At 39.7% G+C, this 18,117-nt stretch overlaps 1 protein-coding gene across 1 annotated transcript in view; it reads left to right on the top strand.

The window, feature by feature from the left end:
• The first annotated feature begins 2,762 nt into the window (after window positions 1-2,762).
• MSN (moesin) overlaps window positions 2,763-18,117 on the top strand; it is a 42,403-nt gene continuing 27,048 nt past the window's right edge. The window contains 1 exon segment of the mRNA XM_037823758.1: window positions 2,763-2,858. Coding sequence (XP_037679686.1) covers window positions 2,763-2,858 — 96 coding nt within the window.

Here is an 18,117-nt window from a genome sequence, read left to right on the forward strand (position 1 = left end):
CAAAACAGTAAAACCTAAAAAGTGTTATCTATATAGTGCATAAGAATGTCTACCAGAGTGACCTCTCGACTCCATTTGAAATCTCTCAGCCACTGAAGCTTTGTTTCATATCATTTTGCCTCCCCCTTTTGGTCAAGAAAATGTTCTCAATCCCACAATGCTGGGTCCAGATTCATCCCTGGGAGTCATATCCTGCATTGCCAGGGAGATTTACACCTCTGGGAGTCAGATCCCATGTAGGAGGTAGGGCAGTGAGTTCACCTGCTGAGTTGGCTCAGTTAGGCGGAGAGAGGGCCACATCTGAGCAACAGAGGTACTCAGGGGGAGACTCTCAGGCACAATTATATGCAGGTTTAGCCTCTCCTTGCAGCAACAAGCTTCATAAGGGCAAGTCCCATGATAGAGGGCTCAACACATCAAACCGCCAGTCCTCAGTGTTGGTGAGAACATCAGCATCAGTCCAGGTGAGGATGTCCAACGCTTCCACATTTTTCCCCAGCTCCTCAGGGGGGCCCTGCATATATATTTTTATTCTCTGCCCAAATTACTTTGGGATGTGTCACTATTTCACACCAACCTATACAAACCTCCTGTATTTCACTTCCTATTCAAAGTTCTGTGTAATTATGTGTTTGAGCAAACTGACTGTACAAGTTAAATAGTTTAGAAAATATAGAGCCTATAACAAATAAATCTCTTTCCTTGGTGTCACATAGAAGTTGAAGTTTTAACACACAGTCAGTTTCACCCTTTACCCTTTGACCCAATTTGCTCTAGTCTTAACCAGATCTGCTTTATTCATATCTGTAATTGAAGCCTGGGTTCTATTTCAGCTTTTTTTTTTTTTTGTTATTAGTTGCTGTATGTGTTAATAGTGACATTCATATCTGCCGAGCTCTAGCTCTGAGTTTCAGGTGTCCCACAGATACCCAGCAATCAGGTTATACACAAAGGGATCAGCATCTCAGAGTTTGGAGATAGCCATTACAATTCAGGAATAGATTTGACTGCTGTAAGAACTTATGGTCTAGGGACAATTACAATAATTGTTTGCCTGTTAGGCTGTGCTCTAAGATTCAATTCTGAGTTTACACATTGTAGTTAGTCCATATTGGTGAGGCATTATAGTGTTTGCCTTTCTTTCTGGCATACTTCACTCAAAATGATGTCTACAGGATCCATTTACCTTGTTGCGCGTCTCACAGCTTCACTTCTGGTAGTTGCTCAGTATTCCATTGTATGCATGCACCACAGTTCACTGTTCTGTTCCTCAGTCTTTGTACCCTTAGACTACTTCCACCCTTTGGAAATCATGAATACTGCCTCCATAAGCACCAGTGTGCAAATGTCCATTCACATCTGTGTTCTGGGATCTTCCAATTATCTGTGCATACTTATTACAAAGTTGAACTCATGCCCTATGTACGATCTTATTGCTTGCTCTTCCTCACTTAATATTACTCAAATATTTTCCCTTGACATGAAATAGTCTTCATAATTATTTTATATTATATAACAAGCCATCCTAGGGCTGTAGCATATAACTTAAGCAAAATATCCAACAATTTAAAAGATTAGTCTTTGATTTCTTTTAATGGGTTTTGCATTTTCCATATTAGAGGAATTTAGCATAATGGTTTAAAGTGTGGGGTTTGGCCTTGGACCTGGATTCAAACCTTGACTCTCCCACTAATTAGTGATGTGACTTTAGACACATATCTGTAGCTTCATCCCTAATGTGGAGATAGTGCTTTCTACTTTACAGGGTTATTGTTGGTATTAAATGGGTTAACATATATGAAGTACCTGGTAAAGTGCCTTGCGAGTAGTAAATCTCAATACATGAAACCTGCTGCTTATTGTTGCTATTACTGCTAGTACCACCACTACCAAGTTATCAGCCAAAAGAACAAATCTCTAATAATGGAATTTCAGCTATCATTGACCAGGGCTCGGTCAATGATATTCATAAATGTGGAGGGTACTTTTTATAGTGCCTATGAATTCATGTATGTGGCTACCTATTATTTTGGTCTGGGCCTGTCCCTTTGTTCCTCTGCTGACTTGGCTTAGGTAGCACCTCTGTGGTGCCCACACCCAGCTCTGCTGAGGCCCCCTTCCTCTCTTGTGCTTAGGGAGGCTAATGAGAAATAAATACAGGAAGTGTAAACAATACAAAGCAGTATATAGAAACACAATGTCAGCACTGAAATAAAGATTGTCTCATCTAATTGACTAATGCACCTTCTCCCATTCCTGCCCTTAACTGAGGCCCAGGTAGGAGACAGGACATATCCAAAGTTGTGGACTGAGGCAGTGACAGTCCCAGTCTTGGAACCCAGTGTTCTTTATCTTGCCCTTAACTTACTTGCCTCTGCAAAAACTTGCTGTAGATAATCCAGGCTTTAGATCAGAGGTGAGGACAGAATGCTGTGGACTGGATCTGGCTGGAGCAGGTGGAGAAGGCTTCCTGGAAGTAGAAATACAGTCAGCACATTTCCTCTTGGTACTGGGCTGATTTGCATTCATTTGTTTGCCCCTTGGTAAGCATTGCTCTATGGCTATGTTTTTTGTTTTCAATAAGTGTATTTGGAGCAGGGGCTGGGTTATTATCTGTTTATTTCAACATTCCTTCTTCCTCCCCACCAATATCTAAGTTTCTCAGGTTCTTAGCATCCTATTTCCCTCCTTTATAGTTGAACAGAGACTTTTGTCCCAGTCTCTGCTGAGTATAGAGCCAGACGACTAACCTGTCTCCTTTGATGTTGTCCTAGATCAGTGTCCGTGTGACCATCATGGATGCAGAGCTGGAGTTTGCCATCCAGCCCAACACCACTGGCAAGTAGCTGTTTGACCAGGTAAGGGAGGGAGTTATGCTCCTTCCTTCTTCTCTTTTCACAGTAACTTCTACCACAGCGTCAACCATCTATGCCTTCTCTCTCTTGTCAGGGAATCTCTCCTACTCACCCATCCAAGATGAGTCAAAACAAAGGCTGGCCCCAGCCTTAATAGCAAAGGAGGCAAAGTTTAATTTTAGCAGTCTTTGCCTCCAAGGGCCGCAATTAGCCCTATCCTTAGTCCTGAACGTGGAAAAAAAGAGAAGGAGGGGTGTGACTATATTCTAGATGTTTTAAAAATGTTAGCACACAGTGCCTTCCTCACAACACTGAGAGATGTAAGTGATCTTCTCTCCATTTTAATGATGAAGCTTAGAAGTTAAATAATTTAATTGCACCAAGGTGGTATCTGGCTAGGATTTGACACCCGCATTCTTGCCACTACATCACATGACCTCTCTGTCACATTTTTTGCTTCCTACTAGAAAGAAGCTAATTCATTCTCCTTGAAGTAGTAAGTTCTAAGTGCATTTCCCAAAAAGGAATGTTGGAACTTAGGACGGACTCGGGCTGATGGATTCAATGGGAGGATACTCAGCTACTGTAGGCATTATGTGGAGATGATTGCTTATTCCTTATTGTAGTGCTCATTCCCATATCCCCCCCAAATCACCTTTGTCAGAAGGGATGTACTGTGTAATATAATAGCCAGGTGGGGGCCACAGAATTTTTCAGCTTCGAAAGAGTCCCCAGGGGCTAAGGGAATGCACCGTCAGTGGCCACACTTCCAGAACAAAAATGGGACTCCCATTTCCAGAGTCTGGGATCCCTGTAGATAGGCCATTATCTCATTTCCCCACCAGCCACTGATGAGGCAGGGTCTGACCTATTGTCTAGGATGTTAGGGTCACTTGCCACCTTGATGGATTCTTCAGGCCCCCTCTTGCTTCCATTTTTCCCTTGCCTACTTGGCCCATTCACTATCTGAGAAGTTTCCCAGGGTTAGGGAGGGAAAGGAAGAAGGGAGAAGGAGGTTGCTAATTCTATGTGCTAGTGGGCTAATTCTTTTCCTGTGAATAATCCTGATTTATAAGAGGGAGTACTGTTTTCCATTCAGGTCTGCATGGCAGAAGGAAGAGTTGGCTAGAAATCTGAGTACAGTTTGGGCACACCCCTAGTCCCAGATGTCAGATGGTAGAGTGGGAAAATTGTTGTCTGTGGCTAATACAGATGAGAGTTAGCATGCTACTACTGCATGCTAAGCACTGTGACAAGCATTCTGTGTACCATCTCATTTGACTATCACAAAACCCCGTGAGTATAATAATTAGTACTGGCTCCAGTTTACAGATGAGGAAAACGAAATCCTCACTTCCCTAGCTAACCCTTGGAAAAATTATTGAACCTTTTTGAGTTGGTATTCTCATCCCCAAAATGGTTCTAATAACTACCTCACAAAATTTTAGTGGGGTTACTTTACTTAAATCTTGCCTGTTTCCCAAAAAATGCAGTTAAGATGGTTTATAAAGATGCATAAAATCATCCAAAAAGATGAATTAGAAATACGTGAGAAAGAAAATAAGAAAATACAAATAGGGAAGAGATGGTGGTATGTAACGCCTCCAGCATATAATAGAGATGTCATGAATGATAGCTCCTTTTCCAGTCCCATGTTGCTTCTTGTCTCATGAGCTAGTCAGGAGATGGGCTTGATCTTCAGAGTATCTAAATTTGGACTTAGCTGGAACTTGCTTCTTTTCTGGAGTTTGTTTTGGATTTGTTTTGTTTTGAAAGCCAAAGAGGAATCATTGATATTTAATTTGTGAAAATACAAATTAGTTTGAGGAACATTTGAACATAGTTACTTAAAAGAATTGTGCTACAATTGACCTTTCCTTGAAATCATGCAGTATTGAGATAAGTCTTCTTTAAATCTCTTCCATGCCAGAATCTTATCAATATATAAGAAATTTCGAGAGATTAAATACCAAAATACCCAGCACAGTACTTGTATTATATTTTTAGTATCATACAGAACTTAAAATCCCAGGAACTATAAACGTGTTAGACCTTATGTGGGTTATTACTTCAGTCATTTCAAACATTGAAAGTAGGGCCTATGTAGTTATTTGTCTGTTCGCTTTGTTTACATCTCCCACATTCGTACCAGTATACATCAAGTTTGCTCAGCCATTGAATTTTGTTGGATTTTTACTGAATCTTACAGTGATTATTTAATGTCTATCAATAAATTTAATTTTGTGATTTTAGAGAAAACCTCCATTTTTAAAATCTACATTGTACAGAAGCACATGTCTTTAATGTCTCCAGACAAAAAAGCCTTACAGTTAATTTAATGTTTTCACTTTGGGGTGCAACTTAACAGGGAGGGCCTGACGAATGAGAGGGGGCTATTAAATATTTTTAGTGAAATGTGGCTTCTGTCTTGTGCAGAACATGTAGAATGTAGAATATAGTCTTTAATTTAGTAAATATTGTTTTTAAAGGTAGAGATGCTTTGTTAGGATATAATTCTTAATCAAAATTTCTGAAATTCTTATGATTTTTTCCATATCTAATGGAAGTTGCTTACCAACTATTTTTTTGTTTGAAGTGTGATTTCTTTCCTTCTCTTCCCAACCTCTCTTGCAAAAAAAGAGTAGATTTCTGCTAATGATTCAACAGACAGCTCATATTTTATGTCTTTTGAGCTGTGTAACTTAATATTTGGATACTTGATAATTTGTTTTATTATGTAATGATAAAATGATGTGTATTAATGTTAGTTTGACCGTATATTTATACTGTCCAAGAATGTGTGGTTATAGTTCTGTGGGAGAAAATTTGTCAGTATTCACCAGCTCGTAAAAACGTAGTGCAAGAGCTTAAACATCTAAATAAATAATGAAATGGAAAAAAAAAAAAAGGTAATGTGCTGCCATAGCTCACAAATGGTTACAGTGCTAATCTAGAATGACTGAATGCATTTTGATTATGGTAAGGTTTTGCATTCTTCCTTTGCATGCAGGTTTTATATTGGAGAGCTTGTAAAGGGATAGCCTGAAGTCAAAAGGGCACTGGATAGAATGTCAGAAATCTTGGGCCCTAGGTCTCGCTCCATCAGTAACTCCCCATGAGACCTTACTCAATCTTTCCCCTTTTTGGGCCTCAGTTTCTCCACCTGTACAATGTTTAACTGATCTCTCAAATCTGGTCTTCTCGAAAATTTATCTCAGGTATTTATTTCTGCATTTCATGTCTCTTTCTTTCTCATTTCTACCCTGATTATTTGGATTTCAGATGACTCCTTTCTGTAAAGAGGAGGGAAATGCCTCACTTGAGTACGATCAGCTATTGGCATATGTCAGGGGGAGGGCTGCCTGGTGGTGGGGACATCTCCTGGACAGGTTTCTTGCTGTCTCTGGGACTAAAGGGAGAAGGTGTCCAAACGGTACTCAGGCTGTAGGGCCCTCTGCTTCAGATAGCAGTGGCATTGTAGACAGCAGATATATAGAGGATGCTATCAACCAGTGTAGATTTTATGGCCTGGTTGGGGAGCCTGAGGCTTCTTCAACCTCTGCCCAGACTCCTTCCTGGAGCCTTGATTCTATTCCTCCTCCCCGCCTCAACCAAATGACGCCATCCCCTGCCCTCAACACTGGGGGCTTTGTCCGTTTGCGTTGGAGGAGGCTGACTGTGGAGGGAGAGGAAGGCATGAGTTAGAGTCTGGGCAGAAAAAAAATCCTTGAACAAAGAGGTTTATTAACTTCAAAAAGCCTTAAGGCCTGGTAATTCTTTATTAGTGTTGGTTTAGTGTATGTACTGTGGGTGTGGTTCTGAGGGAAGCCCAGCTGGTAGGGAGTCCTAACCAGATTGGTGTGCAAGTTCTAAAAATTGCTGATTCCCAAAACAAAGCCCTTGAGTCTTGAGTCTTTCACATTGGTTGGGGAAAAGAAAAAGAGCAAGAAAACCAGGAAGTTCATGACTCCCCTTTTGGAAAATCAGTGATGTTCTGAGACATATCATTTATTGAGCAACTACTATGGATTGCTCTGGCTAGGTTCTTTAATCTTCACAATAATCCTGTCTCCAAGAGATGAAAGGACATACCTTAGGTTAGTTAGTAAGTTGTGGTATAGGGTTTCAAATACAGATTTGACTGTAAAACTGTGCTTTTCCCCACTGCAGTACTCTGCTTGGGGTGAATGAAGCTGTTTGGCTTGGAGAAAACTCAAAGGAAAATGTGTTCTCTTGTCTTCACACCTCTGAGGGCCTGCTACAGGAAAGAGAGGGGCAGAAAGGACAGAGCTGGAATCCCATAGGTAAAAACTGCAGGGAAATAGATTTCAGTTCAAGACAAGGAATTGAGCATCTTGCCCTCTTGTGGCCAAAGCAGGTCTGGAGCTTTTCCCTCTCTCTAACTTGATGAGGCATGCGGGAGGAAGTCCTTTCTGTCCTTTTATTATGTAATTGATAAAATGGTGATGTGTATTAATGTTAATGTAACCATATATTTATACTGTCTGGGAATGTGTGGTTATAGTTCTGTGGGAGAAAATTTGAGAACCATAATTCTGGTGGAACCGGGGCCTGGAAGAAGGAGCTGGACTCCTTGGAAGGCATTGACAAAAGCTTTGGGGCCATCCTGGAATGCAGCAGTCATCTGGCCGATGACCAGAGAGGAAACTGACTGGAAAGGAAGTACCCTCCGTGGCACCAGCAATAAATAACAGGCAACAATGGGAAGCTGTAGCTTCAGGGAAGCCCAGAGCCTGGGGAAAAAGGGAAGTGGAGCCCGCAGTTCCTTCAGTTTACCCCCATTTCTTCTTGTCAGTGCACCCACAGTTAGGGAGGGGAGAGAACTTCTCTTTGTTACAGCCGTTCCACCCCTTGTCCCCACCTCTAAAGTCCAAGATTCTTCAGAGGGCTTTTGATCTTGAATCACCTAGGTGCCATGAGGGGTGCAGTGCTGCCACCTTCAGTTCTACTTTGAGAACCCTCTGCCTGTCTTCTTCCCTGTGAGGGTCTCTAGCTCTAGTATAACTCTCCCTGTCCTTTCCCCACAAGGTTGTTGGGTTCTAGAAGAGAGTTAAAATTTCAAAGCATTCGTTCATTCATCTATTCATTGCTTCATTCAATATTAACTGAAGGCCTACTGTGTCTGGAGGAGAATCCCTAGATCTATCAGATACCATCAGTGCCTTTAAGGAACTTGGAGTTTCCTTACCTATGGAAGCATAGGTAAGTAGTTACAACTCTTATCCCATAAAGAATGAAAGAAATGCCCTTGATGCACAAGTTGCCTGGGGCAGTGTACAGAGCACAGAATTTGGAATCAGCTCTGAGTTTAGATTCTGACCTGCTGCTTAGCTGTGTGTCCTTGATGGTTCATTTAGCCTCTCAGGAATTTCCTTTCCTCATCCTTAAAATGATGGTCACACTAATCTCAGAGAGATTTTGTGATTTTATTTAATCCTCAAATAAATAAAATGCCTGGTGTGTAGCTGGCATTTAAATGTTGATTGTTTGTAAATAAGTATGTGGAAATTGCCCTACGTGTTCAGATGAGGGAGCCATGAAATCAAAGACCCTTGTTGGCTCAGCAAATTACTCAGGACTGTGGTCACTGCATTGGGGACAGCAAACCTTTCTTTTATTTCTTTCTTTCTTCCTTTTTTAGTTTTTAAATAACTAACATTTGTTATAATAGCAATATCTCTATCTTACAGATGAGGAAGTGAGGCTTAGAGAGGGGAAAAGACCTGTTTAAGGTTACACAGCTAGGAAGTGGTATAGCAGGTTCTTGAACCAGGGCCTTTGATTTTCCAAGTGCCTTTTGTCAGTTATGCTGTCTGTGACCCAACTTTGCTTGTTCCCTTTCTGAGTGGAGGAAGGTTTGGTCCCTAAACTTAGAACCCCAACTGGGCTCATTCTGTGCTATAATAGCAGGTAGCCACTTGAGCACTGGCAGAGTGAAGTAGCAGAAGCAGCAATGGTTGTAGCCCCTCCTAGAGCTTCATTTCTGGTTGCATATTCTATTGATTTACTTTCAGGTGGGTGGGAGACGCAGCTGCTGCCAAGCCTGCAATGGGATCTCAGTGGACCTCAGGTGTTTGGGTATTCATGCAGTTTTTTTTTTTCATTTTTATTGAGATTGTTCAGATACCATACAATTATCCGAAGATCCAAAGTGTACAATCACTTGCCCCTGGGTACCCTCATACAGCTGTGCATCCATCACACTTAATTTTTGTTCAATTTTTAGAAGCTTTTCATTACTCCAGACAAGAAATAAAGTGAAAGATGAAAAAAGAAAAAAAGAAAAGGGAACTCTAATCCTCCCCTATCCCTAACCAACCCCCCTCAGTTGTAGTATTGATATAATACATTTGTTACTGTTTATGAAAAAATGTTGAAATACTACTAACTGTAGTATATGGTTTGTAATAGGTATATAGTTCTTCCCTATATGCCCCTCTATTATTAGCTTCTAATTGTATTGTCATACATTTGTTCTGGTTCATGGAAGTGATTTCTAGTATTTGTATAGTTGATCATGGACATTGCCCACCACAGGATTCAGTTTTATACATTCCCATTGATGCAGTTTTGTACATAATTTCTCACGCAGTTCTCCTTTTAAGATCTCAGCCTTGCTTCTGGATCCTGCTCTGGGCTTCTAGAGTGGCAGATGATGTCACTAGTTGTTTACTCTGATAGATGTAGGGAGGGGCGCTCTGGGCTCCAGAACTGACCTGATCTCCCCTCCACAGACCCCAGACCGGCAGCCTGCCATGCAAAAGAGAAAAATAAAGGGGGTTTTCTTTATTTTCAGAAGCTCCTGATAATTAGTGAGGATGTCTCAGAGGCAAATCTCTTACTCTCATTGCACCTCAGTTTTCCAGATTATGCATCCCAGACTCTTATAACTTCACAATCTGATTTTGGTGTTATGGGGTTGAGTAGAATCCACAGCCTCCAGTTTCTTAAGCTAGTGTCTTAGAAACTGAAGTCTGAGTCCCTCTAGGTGTTTATGTGGCAAGTCCTAGGAAGTATACACACAAAGATGTGGGATAAATGTGAGTCAGTATCTTGGACCTTCAATTTTGCATGTAGATGTTATTAAAACAAATATTTAGGGAGTAAAGTACAAAATTTGCACAAATGATTGGGGTTAAACCTGAGGCTTCTAAGAAATTCTGGCTTGCAGCCATCTAATTATCCTTCCCCTTCCCTTCTCTTCTCCCTGGGTATATGCATTCATTATTTTCTGTTACATAAGGATATCTTCTATGGGCAGCTTTGAGAAATACTGGCTCAGGCCGGATGAGCTGACTGGTTGAGGTTAAAGGGAGCCAAGAAAAAGTTTTTCTCAGGGATGAGGACGTTTCTCAGAGTGGAATGATAAAGTACCTTGCCACTGGAGCCACAGAACTTGTTCCCAGAATCAGGGAGCTAGATGTTCTCTTCCACTTGAAAATGAGGGTTCTTCTTCATTTGGAGTGGATGTCTCAGCTGGAAGCAAAGCCAGAGCACCTGGGGCTTAGAATTGGGACCAAGTATTGCCTGATCAAATGGTTCCTAATCCCCTGTGGATTTTAATTGGAGATTTCTTTATAGTCTGGGATCGGGGATCATCTGTTTGTCCTTTGTTCTTTTTCAGTATCACTGCTTACTTCAGACCATATTTCCCCCATACCCTCCTTTCCTCACTTAAGGATTTCAGTGGTAGCAGGGAGATGTTGCTCATCTCTCCAAACTTGAGGAAGTGGAAAGTTTAAATGTACCTGATTTCTTTATGATCACAAAGGAAGAGGCAGTGCTCAGAGAGGTTAGAATACCCCACTGATCCTGAAATCTTTTGGCATTGCTTCAGCTATTACCTTGTTCAACTTTTCAGAGCTACCACAGGGCCCAGAACTACTTTGATCCCCATGATCTCCCTCCTCTCATCAACCCCCCCACTCATTCCACTAGTGAAAAAGACAACTGGGCACAAAAAGCAACTAAGGAACTAACTCCTAGGACTGCCTTACTCCCCTACAGTTTGGCTGTAGGCATAGGCAAAGGTCAGTTGCTACTCTTATCAGTTCAGTTCAGTTCCCAGTTCACCCTCCCCCATGATCTAATACTTGGCCTTAATGGTCCATCTTCAGCATCCTCAGTGGGTCCTTCCTAGGGCTGAAGTGTTCCTTGGAACTTGCTTCTTCCCATCAGTTGCATGTGACACACTGTTTTGCAACCCTGTGGAAAACCATTAGAACTGTTAATTAGTTCCTATCTTGGATCTCGGATGGGATAATAGGTGCTTTAAAAAATCTTTCCTGTCCACACACTTCCCTGCCCTGCCCCCATCTTCTGCAAAAAGCTACTATCACATTTTAAACATAAACACTTTGAATTCTCCATCTAACACCTTCTGGAATCTCCTGCTGCCTATTGGAGCCAGAACTCACTTGGCTTTTTTATTTTTATTTTTTTTTATTTTTTATTAAATTCAGTTTTATTGAAATACATTCACACACCATACAATCATCCATGATATACAATCCACTGTCCACAGTATGATAACATAGTTATGCGTTCATCACCACAATCTATCTCTGAACATTTTCCTTACATCAGAAAGAACCAGAACAAAAATAAAAAATAAAAGTGAAAAAAAAACACCCAAATCATCCCCCCATCCCACCCCATTTGTCCTTTAGTTTTTATCCCCATTCCTCCACTCATCCATACACTAGATAAAGGGGGTGTGATCCACAAGGTCTTCACAATCACACTGTCACCCCTTGTAATCTACATTATTATATAATTGTCTTCAGGAGTCCAGACTGCTTGGTTGGAGTTTGGTAGTTTCAGGTATTTACTTATAGCTGTTCCAATACATTAAAGCCTAAGAGGTGTTATCTATATAGTGCATAAGAATGTCCACCAGAGTGACCTCTCAACTCCATTTGGAATCTCTCAGCCACTGAAACTATTTCGTCTCATTTTGCATCCCCCTTTTGGTCAAGAAGATACTCTCAGTCTCACGATGCTGGGTCCGCATTCATCCCCGGGAGTCATACTCTGCGTTGCCAGGGAGATTTACAGCCCTGGGAGTCGGGTCCCACATAGAGGGGAGGGCAGCGAGTTCACCTGTCGAGATGGCTCATTTAGAGAGAGAGAGGGCCACATCTGAGCAACAAAGAGGTACTCAGGGGGAGACTCTTAGGCACCATTACATACAACCTTAGACTCTCCTTTGTGGTAATGAGCTTCATAACGGCAAGTCCCATGCTCGAGGGCTCAGCACATCAAACCGCCAGTCCCAATGTTTGTGACGACATATGCTAGGGGATCAGCATCTCAAAGTTTAGAGATAGGCCTTACACTTCAGGGATAGAGTTAACTGCTGTAAGAGCTTACAATCTAGGGACTATTACAATTATTGTGTCCACGTTAGGCTATGTTCTAAGATTCAATTCTGAGTTTACACATTGTAGTTAGTCCATATTGGTGAGCCATCATCCCTCTCACCATGTTTTCTCCAACACTTTTACTCCTATATATATATTTTCCTACAATTTTATAGCGTTATACTCACATACCATACATTTATCCACAGTGTACAATCAGTTGTTCATGGTATCATCATAAAGTTGTACATTTATCACCACAATCAGCATTTGCACATACTGATTACTACAAGAAAAAAATTTTTTTTATGTTTTTTTTTTTTAGCAATAAGAAAAAATGATAAAAAGAAAAATAACATGTCATACAATACAATATACTACTAAGGACAGCAAATAACACCACTACCAAGAATCCAATATTACTCCCCTGTATTCCCTTCTCATATACATTTAGCATTGACATATTGCCTTTGTTACATTTAATGGAGGTATATTACAACGTTACTGTTGACCATAGACTCCAGTTTGCTTTGATTATGTTTTTTCCTGAATACCATCCCTTTTTCAAATTTCTACATGGTTGACATTCATTTGCTTTCCCACATGCAAAAACATTTTTATATTTGTATATTTAGTAACAGTCATTGGCCACTCCAGTTTTTGCCACATTATACAGTCTCAGTCTTTATCATCTATCTTTACCTCTGGTGTCATACATTCTCCTATCCCACCTCTTTCAGCTTTGCTCACAGACATCTTTGTTCAGTGTACTTACAATACCGTGCTACCATCACACAGTATTATGCTATCTATTTCTGGATCTATGCAATCAATCCTAAACATTCTGTAGTCCTTCAGCATCAAATGGCTGATCTCTGCCGTCTTTCTATCTCATGGTCACCTGTGTTGTCAGCTTTTAATTCCCAAAGTTTGTTCATTAATGTCTGTTCATATTAGTGAGACCATACAGAATCTGTCCTTTTGTTTCTGGCTAACTTCACTCAACATAATGTCCTCAAGGTTCATCCACAATATTACATGATCCATGTCTTTGTTCTGTCTTACAGCTGCATAATATTCCATCATGTGTGTATACCACAGTTTGTTTATCCACTCATCCTTTGATGGACATTTGGGCTGTTTCCATCTCTTGGCAATTGTGAATAATGCTGCAATAAACATTGGTTTACAAATGTCTGTTTGTGTCTTAAGTTTCAGTTCCTCTGAGTATATACCCAGCAATGGAATAGCTGGGTCATATGGCAAATCTATATTTAGCTTCCTGAGGAACCTCCATACTGTCTTCCAGAGTGGTTGCACCGTTCTACATTCCCACCAACAATGAATAAGTGTGCCTCTTTCTCCACATCCTCTCCAGCACTTGTCATTTTCTGTTTTTTGGATAATGGCCATTCTGGTAGGTGTGAGATGATATCTCATTGTGGTTTTGATTTGCATTTCCTTAATAGCCAGTGAAGTTGAGCATTTTTTCATATGCTTTTGAGCCATTTGTATTTCCTCTTCGGAAAAATGTCTGTTCATGTCTTTTGCCCATTTTTTAATTGGATTGTTTGTCTTTCTGTTATTGAGATGCAGGATTCCTTTATATATTCGGGATATTAAACCCTTATCTGATATGTGGTTTCCAAATATCATGTCCCATTGTGTAGGTTGCCTTTTGACTTTTCTGACAAAGTCCTTTGATATACAAAAGTGTTTAATTTTGAGGAGATCCCATTTGTCTATTTGTTCTTTGGTTGCTCATGCCTTGGGTGTGAGGTCTAAGAAACCACCTCCTTTCACAAGATCTTTAAGATATTGCCCTACATTTTCTTCTAAGAGTTTTATGGTCTTGGTGCTAATGTTTGGGTCTTTGATCCACTTTGAGTTAATTTTGGTATAAGGTGTGAGATGGACATCCTCTTTCATTCTTTTGGAAATGGATATCCAGTTCTCCAAACACCATTTATTGAACAGGCTGCTCTTTCCCAGTTGCTTCAGCTTCACTGCCTTATCAAAGATCAGTTGTCCATAGATGTAAGGGTCTACTTCTGAACACTCAATTCGATTCCATTGATCAGTATATCTGTCCTTATGCCAGTACCATGCTGTTTTGAGCACTGTAGCTTTGTAATATGCTTCAAAGTCAGGTAGTGTGAGACCTCCCACTTTGCTCCTCTTTCTCAAGACATTTTTGGCTATTTGGGGCACCTTACCCTTCCAAATAAATTTAGTTATTGGTTTTTCTATTTCTGTAAAGTAAGTTGTTGGGATTTGAATTGGTATTGCATTGAATATGTAAATCAGTTTAGGTAAAATTGCCATCTTAACTATATTTAGTCTTCCAATCCATGAACATGGTGTGTGCTTCCATTTTTTTCAGGTCTTCTTCAATTTCTTTTAGCAATTTCTTATAGTTTTCTATGTAAAGGTCTTTTGTGCCCTTGGTTAAGTTTATTCCTAAATACTTGATTCTTTTGGTTGCTATTGTAAATGGGATTTTTTTCTTGATTTCCTCCTCTTGTTGCACATTACTTGTGTATAGGAACACTACAGATTTTTGCATGTTGACCTTGTAGCCTGCTACTTTGCTGTATTCATTGACTAGTTCTAGTAGCTTTGCTGTAGATTTTTCTGGATTTCCTACATATAGAACCATGTCATCTGCAAATAGTGAAAGTTTTACTTGTTCCTCTCCAATTTGGATGCCTTTTATTTCTTTTTCTTGCCTAATTGCTCTAGCTAGAACTTCCAGCACAATGTGGAATAACAATGGTGATAGTGGGCATCCCTGTCTTGTTCCTGATGTTAGAGGAAAAGCTTTCAGTCTCTCCCCATTGAGTGTGATGTTAGCGGTGGGTTTTTCATATATTGCCTTTATCATATTGAAAAAGTTCCCTTCTATTCCTATCCTTTGAAGTGTTTTCATCAGGAAAGGATGTTGAATTTTGTCAAATGCCTTTTCTGCATCAATCGAGATGATCATGTGGTTCTTCTGCTTTGATTTATTGATGTGGTGTATTACATTAATTGATCTTCTTGTGTTGAACCAGCCTTGCATACCTGGAATAAATCCCACCTGGTCGTGGTGTATAATTCTTTTAATGTGCTGCTGGATTCGATTTGCAAGTATTTTGTTGAGGATTTTTGCGTCTATATTCATTAAAGAAATTGGTCTATAATATTCTTTTTTTGTAGTATCTTTGCCTGGTTTTTGTATTAGGGTGATGATGACTTCATAGAAAGAGTTAGGTAGCTTTCCCTCTTCTTCAGTTTTTTTGAAGAGATTGAGCAGGATTGGTACTAATTCGTTCTTGAATGCTTGGTAGAATTCACATGTGAAGCCATCTGGTCCTGGGCTTTTCCTTTTTGGGAGTTTTTTGATGACTGACTCAATCTCTTTACTTGTGATTGGTTTGTTGAGGTCATCTATTCCTTCTTGGTTAATGTTGGTTGTTTATGCTTTTCTAGGAAGTTGTCCATTTCATCTAAGTTGTCTAGTTTATTAGCATATAGTTGCTCATAGTATCTTCTCATTATCTCCTTAATTTCTGCAGGGTCGGTAGTTATATTTCCTTTCCCATTTCTGATTGCATTTATTTGCATCTGCTCTCTCTTTTTTTTTGTTAGCCTAGCCAGTGGTCCATCGATTTTATTGATTTTCTCAAAGAACCAACTTCTGGTTTTGTTGATTCTTGCTATTGTTTTCCTGTTCTCAATTGCATTTATTTTTGGTCTAATCTTTGTTATTTCTTCCCTTCTGCTTGCTTTGGGGTTAGTTTTGCTGTTCTTTCTCTAATTCCTCCAGGTGAGCAGTTAACTCTTCAATTTTTGCTCTCTCTTCTCTTTTAATATAGGCATTTAGGGCAATAAATTTCTGTCTCAGCACTGCCTTTGCTGCATCCCATAAGTTTTGAGAAGTTGTGTTTTCATTGTCATTTGCCTCGAGGTATTTACTAATTTCGCTTGTAATTTCTTCCTTTACCCACTGGTTTTCTAAGAGGGTGTTGTTTAGTCTCCATATGTTTGTGAATTTTATGACCTTCTGCCTTTTATTTATTTCCAGCTTCATTCCATTGTGGTCTGAGAAAGTGTTTTGTGTAATATCAATATTTTTAAATTTGTTGAGACTTGCTTTGTTACCCAACATGTGGTCTATCCTAGAGAATGTTCCACGAGCACTTGAGAAAAAAGTGTATCCTGCTGTTGTTGGATGTAGTGTTCTATAAATGTCTGTCAAGTCTAGTTCATTTATCATACAATTCAACATCTCTGTTTCTTTAGTGATCCTCTGTCTAGATGTTCTATCCATTGATGAGAGTGGTCTATTGAAGTCTCCAACTATTATTGTAGAGGTATCTATTTCTCCTTTCAGTGATCGCAGTGTTTGCCTCATGAATTTTGGGGCATTCTGGTTTGGTGCATAAATATTTATGACTGTTATGTTTTCTTGTTGAATTGACCCTTTTATTAATATATAGTGTCCTTCTTTGTCTCTTTTAATTGTTGCACTTTTGAAGTCTCACTTGTCTGATATTAATATAGCTACTCCCGCTTTTTTCTGGTTGTTGTTTGCATGAAATATCTTTTTCCAACCTTTCACTTTCAGTCTATGTTTGTCCTTGTGTCTAAAGTGAGTTTCTTGTAGACAGCATATAGATGGGTCCTGTTTTTTAATCCATTCTGCCAGTCTGTGTCTTTTTATTGGGGAGTTTAATCCATTTACATTTAGTGTTATTACTGTAAGGGCAGTACTTTCTACTACCATTTTGTTTTTGGAATTTATATGTCATATTTTATTTTTTTCTCTCCTGTTACCTTTCCTGATAATCTTCATTTCTGCACTCTTCTCCAACTCTCTCTCTCCTGTCTTTTCCTATCAGCCTGTAGTACTCCCTTTAGTATTTCTTGTAGTGCCAGTCTCTTATTCACAAACTCTCTCAGTGTCTGGTTGTCTGAAAATGTTTTAATCTCTCCCTCATTTTTGACGGAAAGTTTTGCTGGGTATAGAATTCTTGGTTGGCAGTTTTTCTCTTTCAGTATCTTAAATATATCATGCCACTGTCTTCTTGCCTCCATGGTTTCTGCAGAGAAATCTGTACATAGTCTTATTGACTTTCCCTTGTATGTGATGGATTGCTTTTCTCTTGGTGCTTTCAGAATCCTCTCTTTGTCTTTGACATTGGACAATCTGACCAGTAAGTGTCTTGGAGTAGGTCTATTGGAATCTATTCTATTTGGGGTACGTTGTACTTCTTGAATCTCTAATTTTCTGTCTTTTATAAGAGTTGGGAAATTTTCAGTGAATATGTCTTCTATTACTCTTTCTGCCCGTTTTCCCCTCTCTTCTCCTTCTGGGATACCCATAACACGTATATTTGTGCGTTTCATGCTCAGCTCCCCAAGACCCTGCTCATATTTTTCCATTTTTTTCACCATCTCTTCTTTTGTGTGTATGAATTCGAATGACCTGTCTTCCAGTTCACTGATCCTTTCTTCTGCCTGTTCAAATCTACTGTTGTGTCCCTCCATTGTGTTTTTCATCTCTTTCATTGTGGCCTTCATTCCCATGAGTTCTGCCATTTGTTTTTTTAAGTTTATGAATTCTTCTTTATGGTCAGCCAGTGTCTTCTTTATATCCTTCAGCTCTTTTGGTATATCTTCCTTCATTTCATCAAATTTATTTAGCATTAGTTGCCTCCACTCCTGTGTCTCAGCTGAGCTATTAGTTTGTTCCTTTGGCTGGTCCATGTTTTCGTGTTTCCTGGTATGGCTTGTTATCTTAAGTTGTCTAGGCATCTGATTTTCTTGATTAGTTTATTTTGGAGCTTGTTTTCTGTCTTTTACCTAGTGGTTTTCTTGTTGCTTGACTTTGTTCT

Source organism: Choloepus didactylus (assembly GCF_015220235.1).
Source record: "Choloepus didactylus isolate mChoDid1 chromosome 24 unlocalized genomic scaffold, mChoDid1.pri SUPER_24_unloc1, whole genome shotgun sequence".
Classification (NCBI taxonomy): Eukaryota; Metazoa; Chordata; class Mammalia; order Pilosa; family Megalonychidae; genus Choloepus; species Choloepus didactylus.